At 44.1% G+C, this 26,666-nt stretch overlaps 1 protein-coding gene across 2 annotated transcripts in view; it reads left to right on the top strand.

The window, feature by feature from the left end:
• Nucleotides 1–26,666, top strand: part of LOC139539473 (angiopoietin-1 receptor-like) — a 65,197-nt gene that overhangs the window by 6,886 nt on the left and 31,645 nt on the right. For both annotated transcript variants that reach the window (XM_071342463.1, XM_071342454.1), the window contains exons 2-6: nt 20,916–21,056; nt 21,277–21,456; nt 22,030–22,140; nt 24,213–24,365; nt 24,881–25,012. In XM_071342463.1, coding sequence (XP_071198564.1) covers nt 20,916–21,056; nt 21,277–21,456; nt 22,030–22,140; nt 24,213–24,365; nt 24,881–25,012 — 717 coding nt within the window. The remainder of the gene's footprint in view (nt 1–20,915; nt 21,057–21,276; nt 21,457–22,029; nt 22,141–24,212; nt 24,366–24,880; nt 25,013–26,666) is intronic.

Here is a 26,666-nt window from a genome sequence, read left to right as displayed (position 1 = left end):
CAACTGTGAGAGACGGAATCTAAAACAAAAATCCAGAAAATCACATTGTATGATTTTTAAGTAATGAATTTGCATTAGAAAACACAAAAGCCTTTTTACAACATATGTGTTGTGATAAGTGTGTTTGCTCTGTAACCTGTTAGTTTATACGCCTTGACACCGTGATATATAGGCCTAAAAGCCGAGACAATAAGAAGACACAGTGTTAGAATAAATTCAACCACACCTTTGTTTCATCACAAAACCGGAGAGCAACATCTGGCTGATGAAGTCCACAAAGCAAATATTGCATGTAACAAACAGTTACATGACCTACTGCAGGGGTCAAGCAAGTTCATGTTTCCAACATTTTCGCATCACCAAACAACTATTGATTTAGAACCACAGAGTTTTACCGCAAGTCACACAGAAAACAGGAGCTGCCTCCACTATTCCAGCACCATTTCAACATCCTCAAATCACCTCTGTTTACTCTAATACAGTGACAACTTAAAGATACCAAAAACAATTTAGTCCAATCAACGTGGATGTCCATGGTTCTGATTTCTGTGTGAGTGCGTGTATGTGCGTTTGTGCAAGCAGAAAAACATGTTGACTCACCCTAGAGAAACGTCAATGCCTTCCTCCTCTCTTTCATGTTGACTAAACGGTCTATCACTCTGTCATACAGTACCCACTTTTAGTTTTTGATGTCCCAGGCTACCTGGCTAAAATGCTTGCTTGCTAGCCTCACTTCCATTCATGGACAACGTTAGCTAGTTATCATTAGCCTTCTACATCTAGCTACACATTGAACTTCCATCCTCTCAGGCCAGGGGCACAACAATGTATGAATTAATGGTTGGATCAGAATTGCCATTATAATCATTGGCCAGTACAGAGAATTAAGATAAACCACAAGTCCAAATCCCTATCTTCATCCATGGCTAATTTAGGAAAGGGCCAGTTTTAGTTAGCTAGCTAGCCACGGGAGGACAACAACACAACGAGATGCAACAATTCAAGTTGTTTCTATCGATGACGTATTGCTCTATGATTGGACTGAAGCCAAATCCAAACTGGCTTCCCTTGACACTTCTTTTTGTTGGTGTGCCAGGACCATTCACAGTTGAGCTCACTCCGTTTAGCTCAACGCTGATTGGCTATTATTTAAAACTTTTTTTTTTATCAAGGGAGGCCAAGTGCTCGCTGGCTTCCCTTGCATTAAATGCTACAATGTCTTACTCTTTTTGACCAGACAGCATCAGATAGATGGGCTACACATAGAGAGACAGAGGGGCGCTGTTTTGCTCTCTTGTGAATTGAAGGAAAATGTATGAAAACACAAAGAGATTAAAGATTTTATGTTTCTTAATTTTTTTCTTGGTTAATTTTAGGGGGAAGCCTGGCCTTCCCTTGGCAACCATGAATACACACCACTGATACCTACCTCAGCTACCCTGAAAATGTGGCAGTTTTACTGAAGCAATATAAATTACTGTGAATGTAAAAACCACTTCAACATAAATCATAGACGACAAGGCAACACTATTGTATCAACCTATAGATGCTATATCGGCAGTATCATTTCGCCCATAGGGCTCTGGTCAAAAGTAGTGCAGAATATAGGGACAGGGTCCCTCTGGGATATAGGGACAGGGTCCCACTGGGGTATAGGGACAAGGTCCCACTGAGATATAGGGACAGGGTCCCACTGGGGTATAGGGACAGGGTCCCAAAGGGATATAGGGACAGGGTCCCACTGGGGTATAGGGACAGGGTCCCTCTGGAATATAGGGACAGGGTCCCACTGGGATATAGGGACAGGGTCCCTCTGGAATATAGGGACAGGGTCCCTCTGGAATATAGGGACAGGGTCCCACTGGGATATAGGGACAGGGTCCCTCTGGGGTATAGGGACAGGGTCCCACTGGAATATAGGGACAGGGTCCCTATGGAATATAGGGACAGGGTCCCACTGGGATATAGGGACAGGGTCCCACTGGAATATAGGGACAGGGTCCCACTGGGATATAGGGACAGGGTCCCTCTGGGGTATAGGGACAGGGTCCCTCTGGGGTATAGGGACAGGGTCCCACTGGAATATAGGGTCAGGGTCCCACTAGGATATAGGGACAGGGTCCCACTGGAATATAGGGTCAGGGTCCCTCTGGGATATAGGGACAGGGTCCCACTGAGATATAGGGACAGGGTCCCTTTGGGGTATAGGGACAGGGTTTCACTGGGATATAGGGACAGGGTCCCTCTGGGATATAGGGACAGGGTCCCTCTGGGATATAGGGACAGGGTCCCACTGGGGTATAGGGACAGGGTCCCTCTGGGGTATAGGGACAGGGTCCCACTGGGGTATAGGGACAGGGTCCCTCTGGGATATAGGGACAGGGTCCCTCTGGGATATAGGGACAGGGTCCCTCTGGGATATAGGGACAGGGTCCCTCTGGGATATAGGGACAGGGTCCCACTAGGATATAGGGACAGGGTCCCACTGGGGTATAGGGACAGGGTCCCACTGGGGTATAGGGACAGGGTCCCACTGGAATATAGGGACAGGGTCCTCCTGGAATTAAGGGACAAGGTCCCACTGGGATATAGGGACAGGGTCCCTCTGGAATATAGGGACAGGGTCCCTCTGGGATATAGGGACAGGGTCCCACTAGGATATAGGGACAGGGTCCCACTGGGGTATAGGGACAGGGTCCCACTGAGATATAGGGACAGGGACCCTTTGGGGTATAGGGACAGGGTCCCACTGAGATATAGGGACAGGGTCCCTTTGGGATATAGGGACAGGGTCCCACTGGGGTATAGAGACAGGGTTCCATTGGGAGGCTATGCTTGGTTTTTAATACAATTTAAAAAAAGTCTATGTTAAAAACTACATCTCGCTTGTTCCATGTGCATACTTATGGGCACTGTGCGTCACGGATGGATAGGCAGTGCTTCATTTGTCAACATCAATGCCATAACCAACTGTATTACTGCTTAAAATGTCTTTGGGAGTGGTGTCCCTTCCACGGGACAGTTGAGCTAACGTAGGCTAATGCGATTAGCATGAGGTTGTAAGTAACTAGAACATTTCCCAGACATAGACATGCCTGATATTTGCAGAAAGCTTAAATTCTTGTTAATCTAACTGCACTGTCTAATTTACAGTAGCTATTACAGTGAAATAATACCATGCTATTGTTTTTTTTATTTATTATAATTTTTTTTTATTTATCCGTTATTTTACCAGGTAAGTTGACTGAGAACACATTCTCATTTGCAGCAACGACCTGGGGAATAGTTACAGGGGAGAGGAGGGGGATGAATGAGCCAATTGTAAACTGAGCACTCTCCTTCGTTTGAGGAGAGTGCCCAATTTTGAACATGAAAAGTTATTAATAAACAAATTAGGCACATTTGGGCAGTCTTGATAAAAAGAATTGAACAGAAATGCAATGGTTCATTGCATCAGTCAAACTGTGCACATACACTGCTGCCATCTAGTGGCCAAAATCGAAATTGCACCTGGGCTGTAATAATACATTATGGCCTTTTGCATTTCAAAGATGATGGTACAAAAAAAACATATATATATTTTTTCTTCTCTGTATGATCTTTTACCAGATCTATTGTGTTATATTCTCCTACATTCCTTTCACATTTCCACAAACTTAAAAGTGTTTCCTTTCAAATAGTACCAAGAATATTCATATCCTTGCTTCAGGTCCTGAGCTACAGGCAGTTAGATTTGGGTACGTCATTTTAGGCGAAAATTGAAAAAAAAGGGGCGGATCATCTTTTGATTGGTCTTAAATATCCCCACCAGTGAATACTGAAATTGGCACTTTGGCACACCTTTTTAAGGACACACCTCAGATATCGACACCGCTCCCATCTCAGTGAAAACTCATTTAACGCAGGTAAATTATCAATCCCGGCGCTAGTGTTTGAAAAACAGAAGAGCACTGGCTTTTAACAGGTCGAAATTGCAAATGAACGTGTGTTTGACAATTGTCTGAAAATAGAGTCCTTTCATTTTTGTTCAGATAAGTTTTGACCTTTTCTCAGTGACTTGAGGGTGTGTCGTCTGTCCAAACAACATGCTGTGTCCCACATAGTGCACTATTTCTGATAGTGCACTACTTTGGACCACCAGAGCCCTGGGCATAGGATGCCATTTAGGACAGACAGTGTGGTGCAAGGTGGTGGGGGGGGGGGGGGGATCTCTCTACAGAGAGATATGGGGAGACCACCTGTGGATGAAAAAACATGAGATTTTCCTTGAACAGTAATTAAACAAACACAACAGAGGTCTGAGAATAGATTTCTGGTCTTATGAAACAGAAGTGAGAAAGGAAACAATGTCATGTTTATGCTCAGTGAACATCCAGCCATGTTGATGAAATGAAATAGCTGTACTATTCTCCTTCAGGTGTCATGTTCTTTAAATAGCACCGTGTATTTATGTCTGAGACGTGTAGTACATGACCGTACGACATTTAAACATAAAAGTAGTGGACTAGTAGAAAGAGGAGGAAGGGAAGCGCTACTAAGGGACACAATAGTACATGTTGGTAGATAGAAGGTGCTCTTTGGTAAAAAGGGTGAATTGGTCATCAAAAAGAAAGGAGGACCAAGGCACTCTTTATATAATTAATTAAAATGCCTTTATTAGTATGGAATGTTCAATAGAAACAAAGTTTTCGGCCATGCTGCCGAAACGCGTCGGATTTAAAACTGTTTCTATTGAACATTCCGTACTAATAAAGGCATTTTAATTATATGAAGAGTGCCTTGGTCCTCCTTTCTTTTTGATAAAAGTTGTGGACATTGAGATGATAGTATATAATGTAGGGTTATAGGGTAGACATTTGTGGCAAACCATGTCATGTCATGTCTGTCTGTCTGTCTGTCTGTCTGTCTGTCTGTCTGTCTGTCTGTCTGTCTGTCTGTCTGTCTGTCTGTCTGTCTGTCTGTCTGTCTGCCTGCCTGCCTGCCTGTCTGTCTGTCTGTCTGTCTGTCTGTCTGTCTGTCTGTCTGTCTGTCTGCCTGCCTGCCTGTCTGTCTCACACACAACTTTAACTCCAGCTGGAAGGCAGCCATGACAGCATCCCTCCAAACCCCTAAACTTCACCCTGCTTGAACACAACAACAGAAACGCCCGTAATCATCTGTGTGTGTAAACTGAGGTCCAAATGGAACCCTATTCCCTTTATAGTACACTACTTCAGACACATGTAGTACAGAGGGAATAGGGACCATTTGGGATTTCATACTGAGTAATTCCCTAAACACAACATCAGCTACAGTTGAAGTCAGAAGTTTACATACATCTTAGCCAAATACATTTAAACTCCGTTTTTCCACAATTCCTGACATTTAATCCTAGTAACAATCCCCTGTCTTAGGTCAGTTAGAATCACCACTTTATTTTAAGAATGTGAAATGTCAGAATAATAGTAGAGAGAATGATTTATTTCAGCTTTTATTTCTTTCATCACATTCTCAGTGGGTCAGAAGTTTACATACACTCAATTAGTATTTGGTAGCATTGCCTTTACAGTGTTTAACTTGGGTCAAACGTTTCGGGTAGCCTTCCATAAGCTTCCCACAATAAGTTGGGTGAATTTTGGCCCATTCCTCCTGACAAACCTGGTGTAAGTGAGTCAGGTTTGTAGGCCTCCTTGCTCGCACACGCTTTTTCAGTTCTGCCCACAAATTTTCTATAGGATTGAGGTCAGGTGCTTTGTGATGGCCACTCCAATATCTTGACTTTGTTGTCCTTCAGCCATTTTGCCACAACTTTGGAAAGTATGCTTGGGGTCATTGTCCATTTGGAAGACCCATTTGCGACCAAACTTTAACTTCCTGACTGATGTCTTGAGACGTTGCTTCAATATATCCACATAATTTTCCTACCTCATGATGCCATCTATTTGTGAAGTGCACCAGTCCCTCCTGCAGCAAAGCACCCCCACAACATGATGCTGCCATCCCCGTGCTTCACGGTTGGGATGGTGTTCTTCGGCTTGCAAGCCTCCCCTTGTCCCTCCAAACATAACGATGGTCATTATGGCCAAACAGTTCTATTTTAGTTTCATCATACCAAAAGAGATTCCTCCAAAAAGTACGATCTTTGTCCCCATGTGCAGTTGCAAACCGTAGTCTGGCTTTTTTTAATGGCGGTTTTGGAGCAGTGGCTTCTTCCTTGCTGAGCGGCCTTTCAGGTTATGTTGATATAGGACTCGTTTTACTGTGGATATAGATACTTTTGTACCTGTTTCCTCCAGCATCTTCACAAGGTCTTTTGCTGTTCTGGGATTGATTTGCACTTTTTTGCACCAAAGTACGTTCATCTCTAGGAGACAGAACGCATCTCCTTCCTGAGCGGTATGATGGCTGCGTGGTCCCATGGTGTTTATACTTGCGTACTATTGTTTGTACAGATAAACGTGGTACCTTCAGGCGTTTGAAAATTGCTCCCAAGGATGAACCAGACTTGTGGAGGTGTACAATTGTTTTTCTGAGGTCTTGGCTGATTTCTTTTGATTTTCCCATGATGTCAAGCGAAGAGGCACTGAGTTTGAAGGTAGGCCTTGAAATACATCCACAGGTACACCTCCAATTGACTCAAATTATGTCAATTAGCCTATCAGAAGCTTCTAAAGGCATGACATCATTTTCTGTAATTTTACAAGCAGTTTGAAGGCACAGTCAACTTAGTGTATGTAAACTTCTGACCCACTGGAATTGTGATACAGTGAATTATAAGTGAAATAATCTGTCTGTAAACAATTGTTGGAAAAATTACTTGTGTCATGCACAAAGTAGATGTCCTAACCGACTTGCCAAAACTATAGTTTGTTAACAAGAAATTTGTGGAGTGGTTGAAAAATGAGTTTTAATGACTCCAACCTAAGTGTATGTAAACTTCCGACATCAACTGTACGTACATCAAGAGATTAAGCTGTTCATATTAAAATGTGGCTCCTTGGCCTTTTAATCAATTGGATTTAATGTGACACTTTAATATTAGATTTATTTAAAAAAATAAATGCTGTAAGAGCAAAACTTAGCACTTCCCCCTATAAACCTCCACCCTGGTTGTCAGTAGTCCTCAGGACTATTCTTCCCCCTATAAACCTACACCCTGATTGTCAGTAGTCCTCAGGACTATTCTTCCCCCACCGTGGTTGTCAGTAGTCCTCAGGACTATTCTTCCCCCTATAAACCTACACCCTGATTGTCAGTAGTCCTCAGGACTATTCTTCCCCCTATAAACCTACACCCTGATTGTCAGTAGTCCTCAGGACTATTCTTCCCCCACCGTGGTTGTCAGTAGTCCTCAGGACTATTCTTCCCCCTATAAACCTACCCCTGATTGTCAGTCGTCCTCTAGACTATTCTTCCCCCTATTAACCTACACCCTGATTGTCAGTAGTCCTCAGGACTATTCTTCCCCCTATAAACCTACACCCTGATTGTCAGTAGTCCTCAGGACTATTCTTCCCCCACCGTGGTTGTCAGTAGTCATCAGGACTATTCTTCCCCCTATAAACCTACACCCTGGTTGTCAGTAGTCCTCAGGACTATTCTTCCCCCTATTAACCTCCACCGTGGTTGTCAGTAGTCATCAGGACTATTCTTCCCCCTATTAACCTCCACCGTGGTTGTCAGTAGTCCTCAGGACTATTCTTCCCCCTATAAACCTACACCCTGGTTGTCAGTAGTCCTCAGGACTATTCTTCCCCCTATAAACCTACACCCTGGTTGTCAGTAGTCATCAGGACTATTCTTCCCCCTATAAACCTACACCCTGGTTGTCAGTAGTCCTCAGGACTATTCTTCCCCCACCGTGGTTGTCAGTAGTCATCAGGACTATTCTTCCCCCTATAAACCTCCACCCTGGTTGTCAGTAGTCCTCAGGACTATTCTTCCCCCTATAAACCTACACCCTGGTTGTCAGTAGTCCTCAGGACTATTCTTCCCCCTATTAACCTACACCCTGGTTGTCAGTAGTCCTCAGGACTATTCTTCCCCCTATTAACCTACACCCTGATTGTCAGTAGTCCTCAGGACTATTCTTCCCCCTATAAACCTACACCCTGGTTGTCAGTAGTCCTCAGGACTATTCTTCCCCCTATAAACCTACACCCTGATTGTCAGTAGTCCTCAGGACTATTCTTCCCCCTATAAACCTCCACCCTGGTTGTCAGTAGTCCTCAGGACTATTCTTCCCCCTATAAACCTACACCCTGGTTGTCAGTAGTCCTCAGGACTATTCTTCCCCCTATAAACCTACACCCTGGTTGTCAGTAGTCCTCAGGACTATTCTTCCCCCACCGTGGTTGTCAGTAGTCCTCAGGACTATGCTTCCCCCTATAAACCTACACCCTGGTTGTCAAGGGTCCTCAGGACTATTCTTCCCCCTATAAACCTCCACCCTGGTTGTCAGTAGTCCTCAGGACTATTCTTCCCACTATAAACCTACACCCTGGTTGTCAGTAGTCCTCAGGACTATTCTTCCCCCACCGTGGTTGTCAGTAGTCCTCAGGACTATTCTTACTTCAACAACAATAGCAGGGCGAGGTTTCCTGAACATTAACACACAGGCAGAACACAATCAGCTGGCTGCTTGTGTGGAAGGAATGGTTTACAACAGTAGCTACAGGGGAAATGACATGTCAGGAACATTATATTCACTTGATCTGAATGTTCCTGCTTTACTCAGAACATGTCAGCAAAGGTGAAGATATTATTTTTTATTTTATTTAACTAGGCAAGTCAGTTAAGAACAAATTCTTATTTTCAATGACGGCCTAGGAACAGTGGGTTTAACTGCCTTGTTCAGGGGCAGAACGACAGATTTTTTTTTACCTTGTCAGCTCGGGGGATTCAATCTAGCAACCTTTGGACTAGGTTGCAACCGCTCTAACCACTAGGCTACCTGCCGCCCCGAACAAATGACAGAGTTAAGAAGTGAAGTCTTCTTGGTACTAAACTGCACTGTACTGAACTGTATTGCACATCACTGAAACAGTATTCTAGGATCAACAAGAGGTCATACAGTATTCTAGGATCAACAGAGGTCAAGCAGTATTCTAGGATCAACAGAGGTCATACAGTATTCTAGGATCAACAGAGGTCATACAGTATTTTAGGGTCAACAGAGGTCATACAGTATTCTAGGATCAACAGAGGTCATACAGTATTCTAGGATCAACAGAGGTCAAACAGTATTTTAGGGTCAACAGAGGTCATACAGTATTCTAGGATCAACAAGAGGTCAAACAGTATTCTAGGATCAACAAGAGGTCAAACAGTATTCTAGGATCAACAGAGGTCAAACAGTATTTTAGGGTCAACAGAGGTCATACAGTATTCTAGGATCAACAGAGGTCATACAGTATTCTAGGATCAACAGAGGTCAAACAGGATTCTAGGATCAACAGAGGTCTAACAGTATTCTAGGATCAACAGAAAGGCCCAAGATGTTTCATATGAAGGATGGTTTGATACGGTTGTTGCAGACTGAAAGGTGATGGGGTAATATGAGAGTTGTGACTATTCTTCCTGAGTAAATCATGTGTTTGTCAGGATCATGCAGTGGATGCACAGCATGTGAGAAACTTCACACATCTTTCTCTGTCCAGGGGGTTGACTGTGTGTGTGTGTGTGTGTGTGTGTGTGTGTGTGTGTGTGTGTGTGTGTGTGTGTGTGTGTGTGTGTGTGTGTGTGTGTGTGTGTGTGTGTGTGTGTGTGTGTGTGTGTGTGTGTGTGTGTGTGTGTGTGTGTGTGTGTGTGTGTGTATCAAGAGGTCAGACCATCAGAGGGCTAGCTGCGTAACAGTACCATGATCTCTTCCATATGCGCTCTCTCTCTCTCTGTCTGTCTCTCTGTCTGTCTCTCTCTGTCTCTCTGTCTGTCTCTCTCTCTGTCTGTCTCTCTGTCTGTCTCTCTCTGTCTCTCTGTCTGTCTCTCTCTCTGTCTGTCTCTCTCTGTCTCTCTCTCTCTCTGTCTGTCTGTCTGTCTGTCTGTCTGTCTGTCTGTCTGTCTCTCTGTCTCTCTCTCTCTCTCTCTCTCTCTCTCTCTCTCTCTCTCTCTCTCTCTCTCTCTCTCTCTCTCTCTCTCTCTCTCTCTCTCTCTCCTCTGTCTCTGCCCCCCCCCCCCCCCCCCTCTCTCTCTCTCTCTCTCTCTCTCTCTCTCTCTCTCTCTCTCTCTCTCTCTCTCTCTCCTCTGTCTCCTCTGTCTCTGCCCCCCCCCTCCCTCCTCTCTCTCTCTCTCTCTCTCTCAATTTAAGAGCTTTATTGGCATGGGAAACATATGTTAACATCGCCAAAGCAAGTGAAATAGATAATAAACAAAAGTGAAAAAAATGTAACAGTTAACATTACACTGTCAAAATTCCTAAGGAATAGAGACGTAAATATGAGTTGTATTTACAATGGTGTTTGTTGTTCACTGGTTGACCTTTTCTTGTGGCAACAGGTCACAAATCTTGCTGCTGTGATGGCACACTGGTATTTCACCCAGTAGATATGGGATTTCATCAAAATTGGGTTTGTTTTTCTAATTCTGTAATCTGAGGGAAATATGTGTCTCTAATATGGTCATTTTGTGGGCAGTGGGCACATAGCCTGTCTTCTCTTGAGAGCCATGTCTGCCTACGGCGGCCTTTCTCAATAGCAAGGCTATGCTCACTGAGTCTGTACATAGTCAAAGATTTCCTTAAGTTGGGGTCCGTCACAGTGGTCAGGTATTCTGCCACTGTGTACTCTCTGTTCAGGGCCAAATAGCATTCTAGTTTGCTCAGTTTTTTTGTTGATTCTTTCCAATGTGTCAAGTAATTATCTTTTTGTTTCCTCATGATTTGGTTGGGTCTAATTGTGTTGCTGTCCTGGGGCTCTTTGGGGTCTCTTTGTGTTTGTGAACAGAGCCCCAGGACCAGCTTGCTTAGGGGACTCTTCTCCAGGTTCATCTCTCTGTAGGTGATGGCTTTGTTATGGAAGGTTTGGGAATCACTTGCTTTTAGGTGGTTGTAGAATTTAACAGCTCTTTCTGGATTTTGATCATTAGCGGGTATCGGCCTAATTCTGCTCTAAATGCATTATTTGGTGTCTTACGTTGTAAACTGAGGATATTTTTGCAGAGGCCTCAATTTTGTGTTTGTCCCATTTAGTGAATTCTTGATTGGTGAGCGGACCCCAGACCTCACAACCCCAAACGGCAATGGGTTCTATAACCGATTCAAGAATTTTTTGCCAGATCCTAATTGGTACGTCAAATTTTATGTTCCTTTTGATGGCGTAGAAGGCCCTTGTCTCTCAGATCGTTCACAGCTTTTTTGTGGAAGTTACCAGTGGTGCTGATGTTTAGGCCGAGGTAGGTATAGTTTTTTGTGTTTCTAGGGCAACGGTGTCTAGACGGAATTAGCATTTATGGTTCTGTTAACCATTATGATCTGGTGCTTCTCTCCCCAACCAAGGAGGGCCCAGGTCTGACAGAATCTGTGCAGAAGATCTAGGTGCTGCTGTAGGCCCTCCTCGGTTGGGGACAGAAGCACCAGATCATCAGTAGACACTTGACTTCAGATTCTAGTAGGGTGAGGCCGGGTGCTGCAGACTGTTCTAGTGCCCTCGCCAAGTCATTGATATACACTATATATACAAAAGTATGTGGACACCCCTTCAAATTAGTGGATTTGGCTATTTCAGCCACACCCGTTGCTGACAGGTGTATACAATCAAGCACACAGCCATGCAATTTCCATAGACAAACATTGGCAGTAGAATGGCCTGACTGAAGAGCTCAGTGACCTTTAACATTGCACCGTCATAGGATGCCACCTTTCAAACAAGTCAGTTCATCAAATTTATGCCCTGCTAGAGCTGCCCCGGTCATCTGTAACTGCTGTTATTGTGAAGTGAATATGTCTTGGAGCAACAACAGCTCAGCTGCGAAGTGGTAGGCCACACACAACAAGAACTGTTCGTCGGGAGCTTCATGTAATGGGTTTCCATGGCCGAGCAGCCATGGAAGTGTCGGCTGGAGTGGTGTAAAGCTCGCTGTCATTGGACTTTGGAGCAGTGGAAACGCGTTCTCTGAAGTGATGAATCACGCTTCACCATCTGGGTTTGGCGGATGACAGGAGAACGCTACCTGCCCAAATGCATAGTGTAAAGTTTGGTGGAGCAGGAATAATGGTCTGGGGCGGTTTTTCATGGTTCGGGCTAGGCCCCTTAGTTCCAGTGAAGGGAAATCTTAACGCTACAGCATACAATGACATTCTAGACAATTCTGTGCTTTCCAACTTTGTGGCAACAGTTTGGGGAAAGCCCTTTCCTCTTTCAGCATGACAATGGTCCCATGCACAAAGCGTGGTCTCAGTCATGGCTGGTTGTGACAAAGCCTGGGTTTGAACCTGGGTCTGTAGTGACGCCTCAAGCAATCCAGTGCCTTAGACCGCTGCGCCACTCGGGAGGCCCCACGTATGCTGAAGTGTGGGGTTCAAGCTGCATCCCTGTCTCACCCCCCGGCCCTGAGGAAAGAAACCAGTGTGTTTTTTTTTGCCAATTTTAACTGCACACTTATTGTGTACATGGATTTCTTTCTCTCTCCCTCTCGCTCTCACTCTCAATCGCTCTCTTTCTCCCTCTGTGCTGTACTCTCTTAGCCTCCACCTCTGCTCTCCACCAGTTGTAAATCACAGCTAGCTCAGAAACAGATAACAGTCAAAGCCAGAACGGCTTTGAAACACTGACCCGTCATTCCTGCCTGACCAACTGGTCAGTGTACTTTAGGTGGATGGATATCCCACACTAGTCACTTGAAAGGAGAGAAGAGCTGTTGCTGATTTACAGCGAGAGGAACGGTTCTGGTCACGAGAGCTATTTTGTTTTGAACAATGTAGATTAATCTCAGATGCTTCCATCTTTATACGTGAGCCAAAAGTAAATTGGTGCTCTTAGTAACAATGGCTGCCGCAGGGAAAACTGGCAACAAGTCAATTGAATTCAGATGGGTATGGTCTCACCGCGGTCTTCGTGAAATTATACATACAGAAACATTCCATTGATTCCATACATTAGGGTTAAACACAGGGGGAAGGAAGGGAATCAACACAGACTGTATGTATTAGCTGATTGTACTACAACTAATGATGATGGATGTGATCGGGCTGATAACCTGTCAGGGTAGCTACATCCAACCTGGACTCAGAGGTAGGCGTAAAATAGTAAACGGAAATCTGAGACACTCACATGAGTATGATATGTTATGTTTGGTATGGTATGTATTAATTTGTGCATGTCCATTATGCAATTCCTACAATATGTTATGAATTTGCAATATGTATGATATGTTGGGAATTCCAATTCGTTGTGGCTAAGGTTAGCTAGGTTTCTAGGTAGCTTACGCTAATGTTCGCTAGGTTTCTAACGCTAAGGTTAGCTAGGTTTCTAGGTAGCTTACACTAATGTTCGCTAGGTTTCTAACGCTAAGGTTAGCTAGGTTTCTAGGTAGCTTACGCTAATGTTAGCTAGGTTTCTAACGCTAAGGTTAGCTAGGTTTCTAGGTAGCTTACGCTAATGTTCGCTAGGTTTCTAACGCTAAGGTTAGCTAGGTTTCTAGGTAGCTTACGCTAATGTTCGCTAGGTTTCTAACGCTAAGGTTAGCTAGGTTTCTAGGTAGCTTACGCTAATGTTCGCTAGGTTTCTAACGCTAAGGTTAGCTAGGTTTCTAGGTAGCTTACGCTAATGTTCGCTAGGTGCAGAGCTGCCAGAAAGGCGAGACGGCATTTCCCCCAGTACTTTTCAATCTGGTGTGGCGCCGCTAATTTGTTTCCCAGGTCAACATTTACATGCTCTGTTGCAGTCTACCATTGAAGACCCAGAAAAGTCATGCTATTTGTATTTGAGCAATATGATTGGTTATTCATTCAAGTACCACTACGCTCCCACGAGTCACAACTTTCGAGCACTCGAGCAATACAGAAGTTGATAGCTACGTTCACACAGCACACGTTAGCTGTTCTGAGCTAATTGCCCATCAATCTATTCACTGGGCGTGTTTATTTTAGGGGAAAGTGATTTACAAGTAAACTGTTCAAACAGTGAACATACTATCAATATGCTGGCTACTGTTGATAGTGTGCAAAAAGAAAGCTAAAAAAATACACTTTAGCTAGCCTACTGTAGCCATGGCGATCTCTCTTATGGAACACAGTTGTCTTAAAGGGGCAGTGTTTTATTTTGTCCAAAAAAATGAACGTGATTAATACAATGCAATTCTAAAGAATAGAGTCATGACTCACATTTCTAAATTATATTACACAGCTTTTTATACATATCATAGCAACCAAATGTAGCCTGTTAATATCTGAATATAGAGAGTAAGCATGCCAATCTATAGGCCCTGCATGACCCCGTATGCATTTCAAAACTACACCATGTCCGGACCAGTTGAAAATATTTTCACCCTGGAGATTTTTTGGCCAACTGGCCCGGGTTTGACCAGTGAGGAAATAAAGTTACCGTTGGACCCTGTCATACAGTAGCTTACGATTACGAACCAGATTTTTACCTGACCAGGTCATGAGAAAAAGACACACATTCATTTTGGGGAGGGTTTGGCCGGTAGGGATATCCTTGTCTCATCGCGCACCAGCGACTCCTGTGGCGGGCCGGGCGCAGTGCGCGCTAACCAAGGTAGTCAGGTGCACGGTGTTTCCTCCGACACATTGGTGCGGCTGGCTTCCGGGTTGGAGGCGCGCTTTGTTAAGAAGCAGTGCGGCTTGGTTGGGTTGTGGCTTTCGACCTTCGTCTCTCCCGAGCCCGTACGGGAGTTGTAGCGATGAGACAAGATAGTAATTACTAACAATTGGATACCACGAAATTGGGGACAAAAGGGTGAAAATTAAAAATTAAAATAAATAAATAAATAAAGCCCTTCTTACATCAGCTGATGTCACAAAGTGCTGTACAGAAACCCAGCCTAAAACCCCAAACAGCAAGCAATGCAGGTGTAGAAGCACGGTGGCTAGGTAAAACTCCCTATAAATGCTCCTATCAGGGGGCTCTGGCTATGTAGGACCAACCCTGCAGGCCGGCTCAGAATGTTGATGGGACTGTGCTGCTCTAGTAGGTCTCTGACCACATTCCTCTTTCTGTTTTGTCTGCATATAGGCAACTTACAGTACAGAAGGCCCGTTAAACAGATACAGACTTCTCTATAGTGTATGGGTCGCTCAGGTGTAGGGTATAGGGTTGGGGACCGTTCCGTCATGATAGGAGAATGTAGATGTATAATTCATTTTAAAATGTATATTCCCTCATCTGCACAACATTGAAAGGTCTCTCGCACAACCCCTGCTCACAGACACACATTGGTTCTGGGGATATGAAACCATTTCCTATCTCACTCACTTATTAACGCCACACTTTTCCAAATACCAAAAACACTCACCACACCTTCCATCACAATACATTCACACATACCCATATACTGTGCCTTCTATGTCTTCGTTTGGCTATGTTTTTATCCTCAACATGTTGATTGAGTGCTTTTGTGTTCCAATTTGTTATTTACATTTAACATTACATTTAAGTCATTTAGCAGACGCTCTTATCCAGAGCGACTTACAAATTGGTGCATTCACCTTATGATATCCAGTGGAACAACCACTTTACAATAGTGCATCTAACTCTTTTAAGGGGGGGGGGGGGGTTAGAAGGATTACTTTATCCTATCCTAGGTATTCCTTAAAGAGGTGGGGTTTCAGGTGTCTCCGGAAGGTGGTGATTGACTCCGCTGACCTGGCGTCGTGAGGGAGATGGTTCCACCATTGGGGTGCCAGAGCAGCGAACAGTTTTGACTGGGCTGAGCGGGAACTGTACTTCCTCAGAGGTAGGGAAGCGAGCAGGCCAGAGGTGGATGAACGCAGTGCCCTTGTTTGGGTGTAGGGCCTGATCAGAGCCTGAAGGTACGGAGGTGCCGTTCCCCTCACAGCTCCGTAGGCAAGCACCATGGTCTTGTAGCGGATGCGAGCTTCAACTAGAAGCCAGTGGAGAGAGCGGAGAAGCGGGGTGACGTGAGAGAACTTGGGAAGGTTGAACACCAGACGGGCTGCGGCGTTCTGGATGAGTTGTAGGGGTTTAATGGCACAGGCAGGGAGCCCAGCCAACAGCGAGTTGCAGTAATCCAGACGGGAGATGACAAGTGCCTGGATTAGGACCTGCGCCGCTTCCTGTGTGAGGCAGGGTCGTACTCTGCGAATGTTGTAGAGCATGAACCTACAGGAACGGGTCACCGCCTTGATGTTAGTTGAGAACGACAGGGTGTTGTCCAGGATCACGCCAAGGTTCTTAGCACTCTGGGAGGAGGACACAATGGAGTTGTCAACCGTGATGGCGAGATCATGGAACGGGCAGTCCTTCCCCGGGAGGAAGAGCAGCTCCGTCTTGCCGAGGTTCAGCTTGAGGTGGTGATCCGTCATCCACACTGATATGTCTGCCAGACATGCAGAGATGCGATTCGCCACCTGGTTATCAGAAGGGGGAAAGGAGAAGATTAATTGTGTGTCGTCTGCATAGCAATGATAGGAGAGACCATGTGAGGATATGACAGAGCCAAGTGACTTGGTGTATAGCGAGAATAGGAGAGGGCCTAGAACAGAGCCCTGGGGGACACCAGTGGTGAGAGCACGTGGTGCGGAGACAGATTCTCGCCACGCCACCTGGTAGGAGCGACCTGTCAGGTAGGACGCAATCCAAGCGTGGGCCGCGCCGGAGATGCACAACTCGGAGAGGGTGGAGAGGAGGATCTGATGGTTCACAGAATCAAAGGCAGCCGTGACACAGAGAAGAGCAGTCTCAGTTGAATGACTAGTCTTGAAACCTGACTGATTTGGATCAAGAAGGTCATTCTGAGAGAGATAGCAGGAGAGCTGGCCAAGGACGGCACGTTCAAGAGTTTTGGAGAGAAAAGAAAGAAGGGATACTGGTCTGTAGTTGTTGACATCGGAGGGATCGAGTGTAGGTTTTTTCAGAAGGGGTGCAACTCTCGCTCTCTTGAAGACGGAAGGGACGTAGCCAGCGGTCAAGGATGAGTTGATGAGCGAGGTGAGGTAAGGGAGAAGGTCTCCGGAAATGGTCTGGAGAAGAGAGGAGGGGATAGGGTCAAGCGGGCAGGTTGTTGGGCGGCCGGCCGTCACAAGACGCGAGATTTCATCTGGAGAGAGAGGGGAGAAAGAGGTCAAAGCACAGGGTAGGGAAGTGTGAGCAGAACCAGCGGTGTCGTTTGACTTAGCAAACGAGGATCGGATGTCGTCGACCTTCTTTTCAAAATGGTTGACGAAGTCATCCGCAGAGAGGGAGGAGGGGGGGGGGGGGGGATTCAGGAGGGAGGAGAAGGTGGCAAAGAGCTTCCTAGGGTTAGAGGCAGATGCTTGGAATTTAGAGTGGTAGAAAGTGGCTTTAGCAGCAGAGACAGAAGAGGAGAATGTAGAGAGGAGGGAGTGAAAGGATGCCAGGTCCGCAGGGAGGCGAGTTTTCCTCCATTTCCGCTTGGCTGCCCGGAGCCCTGTTCTGTGAGCTCGCAATGAGTCGTCGAGCCATGGAGCAGGAGGGGAGGACCGAGCCTGCCTGGAGGATAGGGGACATAGAGAGTCAAAGGATGCAGAAAGGGAGGAGAGGAGGGTTGAGGAGGCAGAATCAGGAGATAGGTTGGAGAAGGTTTGAGCAGAGGGAAGAGATGATAGGATGGAAGAGGAGAGAGTAGCGGGGGAGAGAGAGCGAAGGTTGGGACGGCGCGATACCATCCGAGTAGGGGCAGTGTGGGAAGTGTTGGATGAGAGCGAGAGGGAAAAGGATACAAGGTAGTGGTCGGAGACTTGGAGGGGAGTTGCAATGAGATTAGTGGAAGAACAGCATCTAGTAAAGATGAGGTCAAGCGTATTGCCTGCCTTGTGAGTAGGGGGGGAAGGTGAGAGGGTGAGGTCAAAAGAGGAGAGGAGTGGAAAGAAGGAGGCAGAGAGGAATGAGTCAAAGGTAGACGTGGGGAGGTTAAAGTCACCCAGAACTGTGAGAGGTGAGCCATCCTCAGGAAAGGAACTTATCAAGGCGTCAAGCTCATTGATGAACTCTCCAAGGGAACCTGGAGGGCGATAAGGATCCCAGAGATGATGATCCCAGTGCCACCACCCCGCTGACCAGAAGCTCTCGGGGTGTGCGAGAACACGTGGGCAGACGAGGAGAGAGCAGTAGGAGTAGCAGTGTTATCTGTGGTAATCCATGTTTCCGTCAGTGCCAAGAAGTCGAGGGACTGGAGGGAAGCATAGGCTGAGATGAACTCTGCCTTGTTGGCCGCAGATCGGCAGTTCCAGAGGCTGCCGGAGACCTGGAACTCCACGTGGGTCGTGCGCGCTGGGACCACCAGGTTAGAGTGGCAGCGACCACGCGGTGTGAAGCGTTTGTATGGTCTGTGCAGAGAGGAGAGAAGAGGGATAGACAGACACATAGTTGACAGGCTACAGGAGAGGCTACGCTAATGCAAAGGAGATTGGAATGACAAGTGGACTACACGTCTCGAATGTTCAGAAAGTTAAGCTTACGTTGCAAAAAATCTTATTGACTAAAATGATACAGTACTGCTGGCTGGTGAAGTAGGCTAGCTAGCAGTGGCTGCGTTGTTGACTTTGTTTGAAAGTGTAGCTGGCTAGGTAACCTCGATAACTGGCTAGGTAACCTCGATAATTACTCTAAACTACACGATTATCTTGGATACAAAGACAGCAAAGACAACTATGTAGCTAGCTAACACTACACTAATCAGGTCGTTCCGTTGTAATGTAATAGTTTCTACAGTGCTGCTATTCGGTAGGAGTTGGCTAGCTGGCTAGCTAGCAGTGTTGACTAGGTAGGAGAACGGCGGCGCGGCAGACGAAAATAGCTGGCTAGCTAACCTCGATAATTACTCTAAACTACACAATTATCTTAGATACAAAGACAGCAAAGACAACTATGTAGCTAGCTAACACTACACTAATCAAGTCGTTCCGTTGTAATGTAATAGTTTCTACAGTGCTGCTATTCGGTAGGAGTTGGCTAGCTGGCTAGCTAGCAGTGTTGACTACGTTAGAAGGACGAAAATAGCTGGCTAGCTAACCTCGATAATTACTCTAAACTACACAATTATCTTTGATACAAAGACGGCTATGTAGCTGGCTAAGAAGAAATTGCTAAGATCAAACAAATCAAACCGTTGTACTGTAATGAAATGAAATGAAATGTAATACTACCTGTGGAGCGAAATGCGACTACTCGCTCCAACCCGGAATTATGAGTGTTATATTTGAAGAAGTGTTATTTTACTAGTTATCCTTTCTACTATTGCCATCTGATCCATTTATAAAATACTATAAATGGAAAGTTAAATAATTATGTTACAACATTCTCAGATCTGTTTGTGCTGTCTTGAATGATACCAGAAAGTACAAAGCCTGGTCTCAGATCTGTTTGTGTTGTCTTGAATGATACCAGAAAGTACAAAGCCTGGTCTCAGATCTGTTTGTGCTGTCTTGAATGATACCAGAAAGTACAAAGCCTGGTCTCAGATCTGTATGTGCTGTCTTGAATGATACCAGAAAGTACAAAGCCTGGTCTCAGATCTGTTTGTGCTGCCTTGAAAAGCGGTAGTAGTATCTAACTAAATGCTTGTGTTCCTAGCTCCAACAGTGCAGTAGTATCTAACTAAATGGTTGTGTTCCTAGCTCCAACAGTGCAGTAGTATCTAACTAAATGGTTGTGTTCCTAGCTCCAACAGTGCAGTAATATCTAACTAAATGCTTGTGTTCCTAGCTCCAACAGTGCAGTAGTATCTAACTAAATGCTTGTGTTCCTAGCTCCAACAGTGCAGTAATATCTAACTAAATGCTTGTGTTCCCAGCTCCAACAGTGCAGTAGTATCTAACTAAATGCTTGTGTTCCCAGCTCCAACAGTGCAGTAGTATCTAACTAAATGCTTGTGTTCCCAGCTCCAACAGTGCAGTAATATCTAACTAAATGCTTGTGTTCCTAGCTCCAACAGTGCAGTAATATCTAACTAAATGCTTGTGTTCCCAGCTCCAACAGTGCAGTAGTATCTAACTAAATGCTTGTGTTCCCAGCTCCAACAGTGCAGTAGTATCTAACTAAATGCTTGTGTTCCCAGCTCCAACAGTGCAGTAGTATCTAACTAAATGCTTGTGTTCCTAGCTCCAACAGTGCAGTAGTATCTAACTAAATGGTTGTGTTCCTAGCTCCAACAGTGCAGTAGTATCTAACTAAATGCTTGTGTTCCTAGCTCCAACAGTGCAGTAGTATCTAACTAAATGCTTGTGTTCCTAGCTCCAACAGTGCAGTAGTATCTAACTAAATGGTTGTGTTCCCAGCTCCAACAGTGCAGTAGTATCTAACTAAATGCTTGTGTTCCTAGCTCCAACAGTGCAGTAGTATCTAACTAAATGCTTGTGTTCCTAGCTCCAACAGTGCAGTAGTATCTAACTAAATGCTTGTGTTCCTAGCTCCAACAGTGCAGTAGTATCTAACTAAATGCTTGTGTTCCTAGCTCCAACAGTGCAGTAATATCTAACAATTCAATCAGACACGATGTTTGTAAACGTCACATGATTCTTTCACCGTGGATTAATAACACACACTAGCATCAACATCGCTGGTGATACCAATGTCCCCAATATCATGTAGAGGTCAATGTGTTACTGATACCAATGTCCCCAATATCATGTAGAGGTCAATGATGAGAAACTATACACCTTTGTTGACTCATGATGTCATATCCCAACCAAATGAACCATTTCTTTTCACTTTGTCTTGTGTCTACTATCTCTGATACGTATCTCCTTTTGTAAATTGTGTGTCTCCGTCTGTCTGTCCCAGGTGATGCCCTCGACATAGCGGACCTGACCTTGGTGAACCCTGACCCCATGGTGACATCATCAGACTCCTCCCTCCATTGTGTCAGCAGTGACTGGACCTCCCGGCAGGACGTTGTTACATCCAGCTCCAGCAGTACCCTGGGTAATGGGGATGGGACTTTCACACAAGATGAACACATTCCCTTTGCAAATTCTAACATGGTTCCGTCTGTTGGCGTGTCAAATAACATGTTTCCAATACAGTTGAAATTTGTAGAATTGTTTTTTGTTTGTTTGTATTTTACCATACACTTTCTTGTTACATTAAAATGTGTTATTGTGTAGTTATTGTATTTCCAACACATTTTTAACATGTGTGTTAGGTATGGGCCGTGACTTCCCCCTGACCCACCCCCAGAGCCTGCCCGTCAGCCCTGATACAGCCTACCACCATGCCTCTAAGATTGAATGGAAAACTCGAAGTGATATCTTTGGGGAGTTCTACTGCAGGGCCAGAAAGAGTGACAAAAATCAGATATATACTTATAAGATGCTGAATGAAGGTAATAACGCATTGATATTGTGTTCTAGATTGTACAGTTCTGTATTTTCCATTGCAAAAAATATGTTAGGTTTTGAGGTTTTCGGTGGCTCCTAAATTAAACAAGTTCTAAATTTAAAGAAGTTCACCATTGACACATTTTCTGCCACATTCCATTGTGGGCATGATACACTGTTATTTAGACTCTCTAATGAAACCCAAACAATGTCAAGTCTACAGACAGACAGCGGGGTTGATTTCTGGTACGTGAACATTTTCTTCCTGTCAAAGTGTTTGTTTGCCTGATGCCTTCCTTTCTGGACCCTAAGTCACACGGCAAAGTCACAGCAAAACTGTGCCACCATTAATCCCCTTTCTGTCTGTTTGGCTTTGATTGTTTTCATTAGGGACTTACAATAACATTATTTCTGTTCGTTGTTTATTTAATATTTGTGGACTACGTGACAGAATTACACAACAATTACTTAAATCTAGCCGAAAACTAAGCACTATTGAGAACTCTTCCAGACTGATGTGCTTTCTGGTTTCTGCTGTCTGTTACTTATTCTACCATTGTGTTTATATTTCCCTCTAGCTGCATTCCTGCCAGAGTCCCTGACCATCACAGTCAGCATAGGAGAAGATGTCAACATCTCTTTCACACGCAGGAAAGTGTTTGCAGAGGACGCAGTCATCTATAAGAATGGTAAATCTTTCAGTATGTAGCCTAACTAGTTATATTTGTTTGTTTGTCCCTAACCTTAAACCTAATAATACGTTTTAAGTGAGAATAGGCATTGAAGCCTAAAAATAAAGAAATTCACATGAGCACCACAATGCCTACTCCACCCATGCTCTACCAAGGTTTTACAGCACACAGCTTTGACCTGCTACTGTAGCTATGTTGGTATTGTAATTCAAACTATGTGTAGGCAGGTTGCTTAGGATTCAAACCTTCTCAAACAGCCTGATTCTTTCTCGTAGAGAAGGTGCTTCCACAGTAATGTAATTTGTACCATATACAGGGTAAAGTATTGGTTTCTTCATACACCACAGTAAGATATTATCCCATCACCCTACCTTTTCATGCTTTAAAAAAAATTAAATGAAAGAAAGCTTTGCTTTTATACTTACAAGAACCTCAGAAAAAAAAGATTTAATCAACTTTAGAATAAGGCTGTAACGTAATAAAATGTGGGGAAAAGTATAGGGGTCTGAATACTTTCCGAATGCACTGTACATGCAGTTCATAACTAGCTTACTATTTCTTAACAAAGCAATTTGATTTCTCGGCTATGGTTTGTGTTGTGTCTTGGTTGTTCTTAGTTGAATAAATGTAGCATAGCTAACTGCAGTGTTTTTCCTGTCTGAATTCTGGCTACCTCGTCTTACCATAGCTTGGTCTGTGCAATGCAAAATGAACTCGAGCACCGTGTCAGTTTCCCAAAGTTTGGTGGTTTTAAATATAACGTAACTAATGTTAACGAGCTATGTTTTGTGTAAGAAAGTATGATGTATTGTGGTGCATGAACTGGCCATACACGGTAGCTAAAGTTATAGTTTTACGTTGGCTAACGTTACCTAGCTAGCTAGTTAACGTTAACTGGCCATCACAGCAGCCGGTGATGTTTGCTTGACTGTTTGTGCTCCGATTACACACAAGTGTCTCGATCAGCAGTTTACACATGATGACTTCAGCCTTTTTTGAAAAATCTTACTTCGCAAAATATAGCTAGCTAGCTTTCTTTGTTTGTTGGTTAGCTACCTAGCCAACGTTAGCTCTCATCTGACTGGTATAACTTTACGTTAGCTGACTAGTTAGCTAGCTACCTAACTAATAAAAAACAAATGCACATTTATTGCCTAGCTACCTTTATTTTCTAGCATTCAGCTGACTGGTGTTAGCTAGCGACAGAGGCTGGCTGCTGGGCTTTGTACAATCATGCTAACGTTAGCTAGTAACGTTAGCTAGTTAACTACCAAGCTAATCAAAATATCTGCTTGTGTTTATTGATTAACCTCAAGTTGAATATCACCATATAGCTAGCAATATACAGTATGCTAGGTAACGTTAGCTAGTTAACTACCAAGCTAATCAAAATATCTGCTTGTGTTTATTGATTAACCTCAGGTTGAATACCACCATATAGCTAGCAATATACAGTAGCCTAGGTTTGTTCCATACACTTCTTATGACTGGCAGCATGGTGCAAGCAGCTGGGTTGTTGCCGAGCAACCAACCCAGTGTTAGAACTCTGAGATTTGTCTGAAAAAATGTTAGCATTGTTAGAAATGCTACAAAAAGGTAGCACATCATTGTTTCTTATTAACGGACAAAAATTAGCATGTGAGGGCGAAAAATTATAAATGTAATCAGAACTATTGTTCCTACAAACTTACTGAGTCTAAAAGAAAGCAAGTCTAATGGTCACATTATGGACTCTAGTCTCATTTTTATCCGACGCCTAGATATTGAGCTAGTTCTGGGATAATTTTTTTTTGTCTGACGGAACTAATGCTAACAGCCCTGATAAAAAATTCGGTATGTGGTTCTCGGTAACGGACGGACGGCTCATGACGAGAGGCGTGGAGTGTGTTGTGTACCTCCAATCAAGTTGATTTGTGAATTGTCATTGAGATTGGTGTCATATTGGCTTAGATATGATGGTTGGGAGATTTGAATTTAACACTAGACGCGATTAGGGTCACGTCTATCAACCCCTCATGTTAATACGGATCACCGGACTCCTCCTCAGTAAAACGTTTTGTCTCTTCCAGGCTCCTTCATCCACTCAGTGCCTAAGAATGAGATCCCAGACATCCTGGTGTACCCTGTCCTTGGAGTGAAGTCCTCAGACGCAGGTCTCTACACAGCCAGGTCCATCGCTGGAGCCAAGTCCACATCAGCCATCACCAGGCTCATTGTCAGAAGTTAGTACTGCACAATACTACCCAATACTACTGTAGTACTACCCAATACTACTGTAGTACTACCCAATACTGCTGTAGTACTACTTAATACTACTGTAGTACTACCCAATACTACTGTAGTACTACCCGATACTACCCAATACGACTGTAGTACTACCCAATACTACTGTAGTATTACTCAATACTACTGTAAATTCTACTTCTACACAATACTATTGTAGTACTACCCGATACTACCCAATACTACTGTAGTACTAGCCAATACTAGCCAATACTACTGTAAGTTCTACTTCTACCCAATAGTACTGTAGTACTACCCAATGTTGCTTAATTCTACCAAAACAACCTGTTTTTTATATGTCAGTTTTTTGTGAAAACTTCATCTGATAACTAGATTGGAAATTCATTTAGAATTGACTCAACCCAAGTAAAGTGTATCCATTGCAGACCAAAACATTTTTTCCCTCAGCCTAGAGAATTTCTTCCTAACGAGGTGTTTTATGATTGAATCCTAGAATGTAAGCCTGGCCTGTGGGGTCCTAGCTGTGAACACAGCTGTCCTCGGTGCTCCAACGGAGGGGTCTGTCATGACGAGACAGGAGAGTGTATCTGTCCACCCGGTTTCAAGGGACACACCTGTGAAACTGGTAAAAACAGCCCATCCTCTATTAGGGTATCCCTGTATGTGTACTGGCTATACATGTAACTGTACCGGGGAGTTCTGCATGTGTGTCACTATGTTTTTCCAGTTGGTAAAAAGCACATCATTTAATTGTATTTATTCTATTTATTTGACAGTGACATTCAACATTCAACATTTCTGTGAATACTCAATGCTATTACAGTACATCTCTTATCTGTGAATGTACAGAGTTTTCAGAAAGTATTACAGTACATCTCTTATCTGTGAATGTACAGAGCTTTCAGAAAGTATTCGGACCCCTTGACTCTTTCCACATTTTGTTGTGTTACAAAGTGGGATTAAATTGTATTTAATTGTCATTTTTGGTCAACGATCTATACAAAATACTCTGTAATGTCAAAGTGGAAGAAAAATTCTACCATTTAGAATTAATAAATGAATAATAAAACACGAATATATCTTGATTAGATAAGTATTCACCCCCTTGAGACGCCAAATGTTAGAAACATATTTGGCAGTGATTATGGCTGTGAGTTTCTAAGAGCTCTGCACACCTGGATTGTACAATATTTGCACAATATTCTTTTTTTTAAACATTTTTCAAGCTCTGTCAAGTTGGTTGTTGATCTTTGCTAGAAATCAATTTTCAACTCTTGCCATAGATTTTCTATAAATAAAGAATATTTATTCTATAAATAACCTTATTGAAGTATTCAGACCCTTTGCTATGAGATTCGAAATTAAGCTCAGGTGCATCCTGTTTCCATTGATCATCCTTGAGATGTTTCTACAACTTGATTGGAGTCCACCTGTGTTAAATTTATTTGAATGGACAGGATTTGGAAAGGCACACTCCTGTCTTTATAAGATCTCACAGTTGACAATGCATGTCAGAGCAAAAAACCAAGCCATGAGGTCGAAGAAATTGTCCGTAGAGCTCTGAGACAGGATTGTGTCGAGGCACAGATCTGGGGAAGGGTACCAAAACATTTATGTAACACAGTGGGCTTCATCATACTTAAATGGAAGAAGTTTGGAACCACCAAGACTCCCTGGTCAGGGAGGTGACCAAGAACCCGATGGTCACTCTGACAGAGCTCTAGAGTTCCTCTGTGGAGATGGGAGAACCTTCCAGAACGACAACCATCTCTGCAGCACTCCACCAATCAGGCCTTTATGTTAGAGTGGCCAGACGGAAGCCACTCCTCAGTAAAAGGCACATGACAGCCTGCTTGGAGTTTGCCAAAAGGCACCTAAAGACTCTCAGACCATGAGAAACAAGATTATCTGGTCTGATGAAACCAATTTTGAAATCTTTGGCCTGAATGCCAAGCGTCACATCCGGAGGAAACATGGAACCATCCCTATGGTGAAGCATGGTGGTGGCAGCATCATGTTGTGGGGATCTTTTTCAGCAGAGGGGACTGGGAGACTAGTCAGGATCGAGGGAAAGATGAACGGAGCAAAGTACAGAGAGATCCTTGATGAAAACCTGCTCCAGAGCGCTCAGGACCTTAGACTGGTTCACCTTCCAATAGGACAACGACCCTAAGCACACAGCCAAGACAACGCAGGAGTGGCTTCGGGACAAGTTTCTGAATGTCCTTGAGTGGCCCAGCCAGAGCCCGGACTTGAACCCGATCAAACATGTCTGGAGG

Source organism: Salvelinus alpinus, chromosome 1 (genome assembly GCF_045679555.1).
Source record: "Salvelinus alpinus chromosome 1, SLU_Salpinus.1, whole genome shotgun sequence".
In the NCBI taxonomy this organism is placed as follows: Eukaryota; Metazoa; Chordata; class Actinopteri; order Salmoniformes; family Salmonidae; genus Salvelinus; species Salvelinus alpinus.
This window is presented reverse-complemented; position numbering and strand designations above follow the sequence as displayed.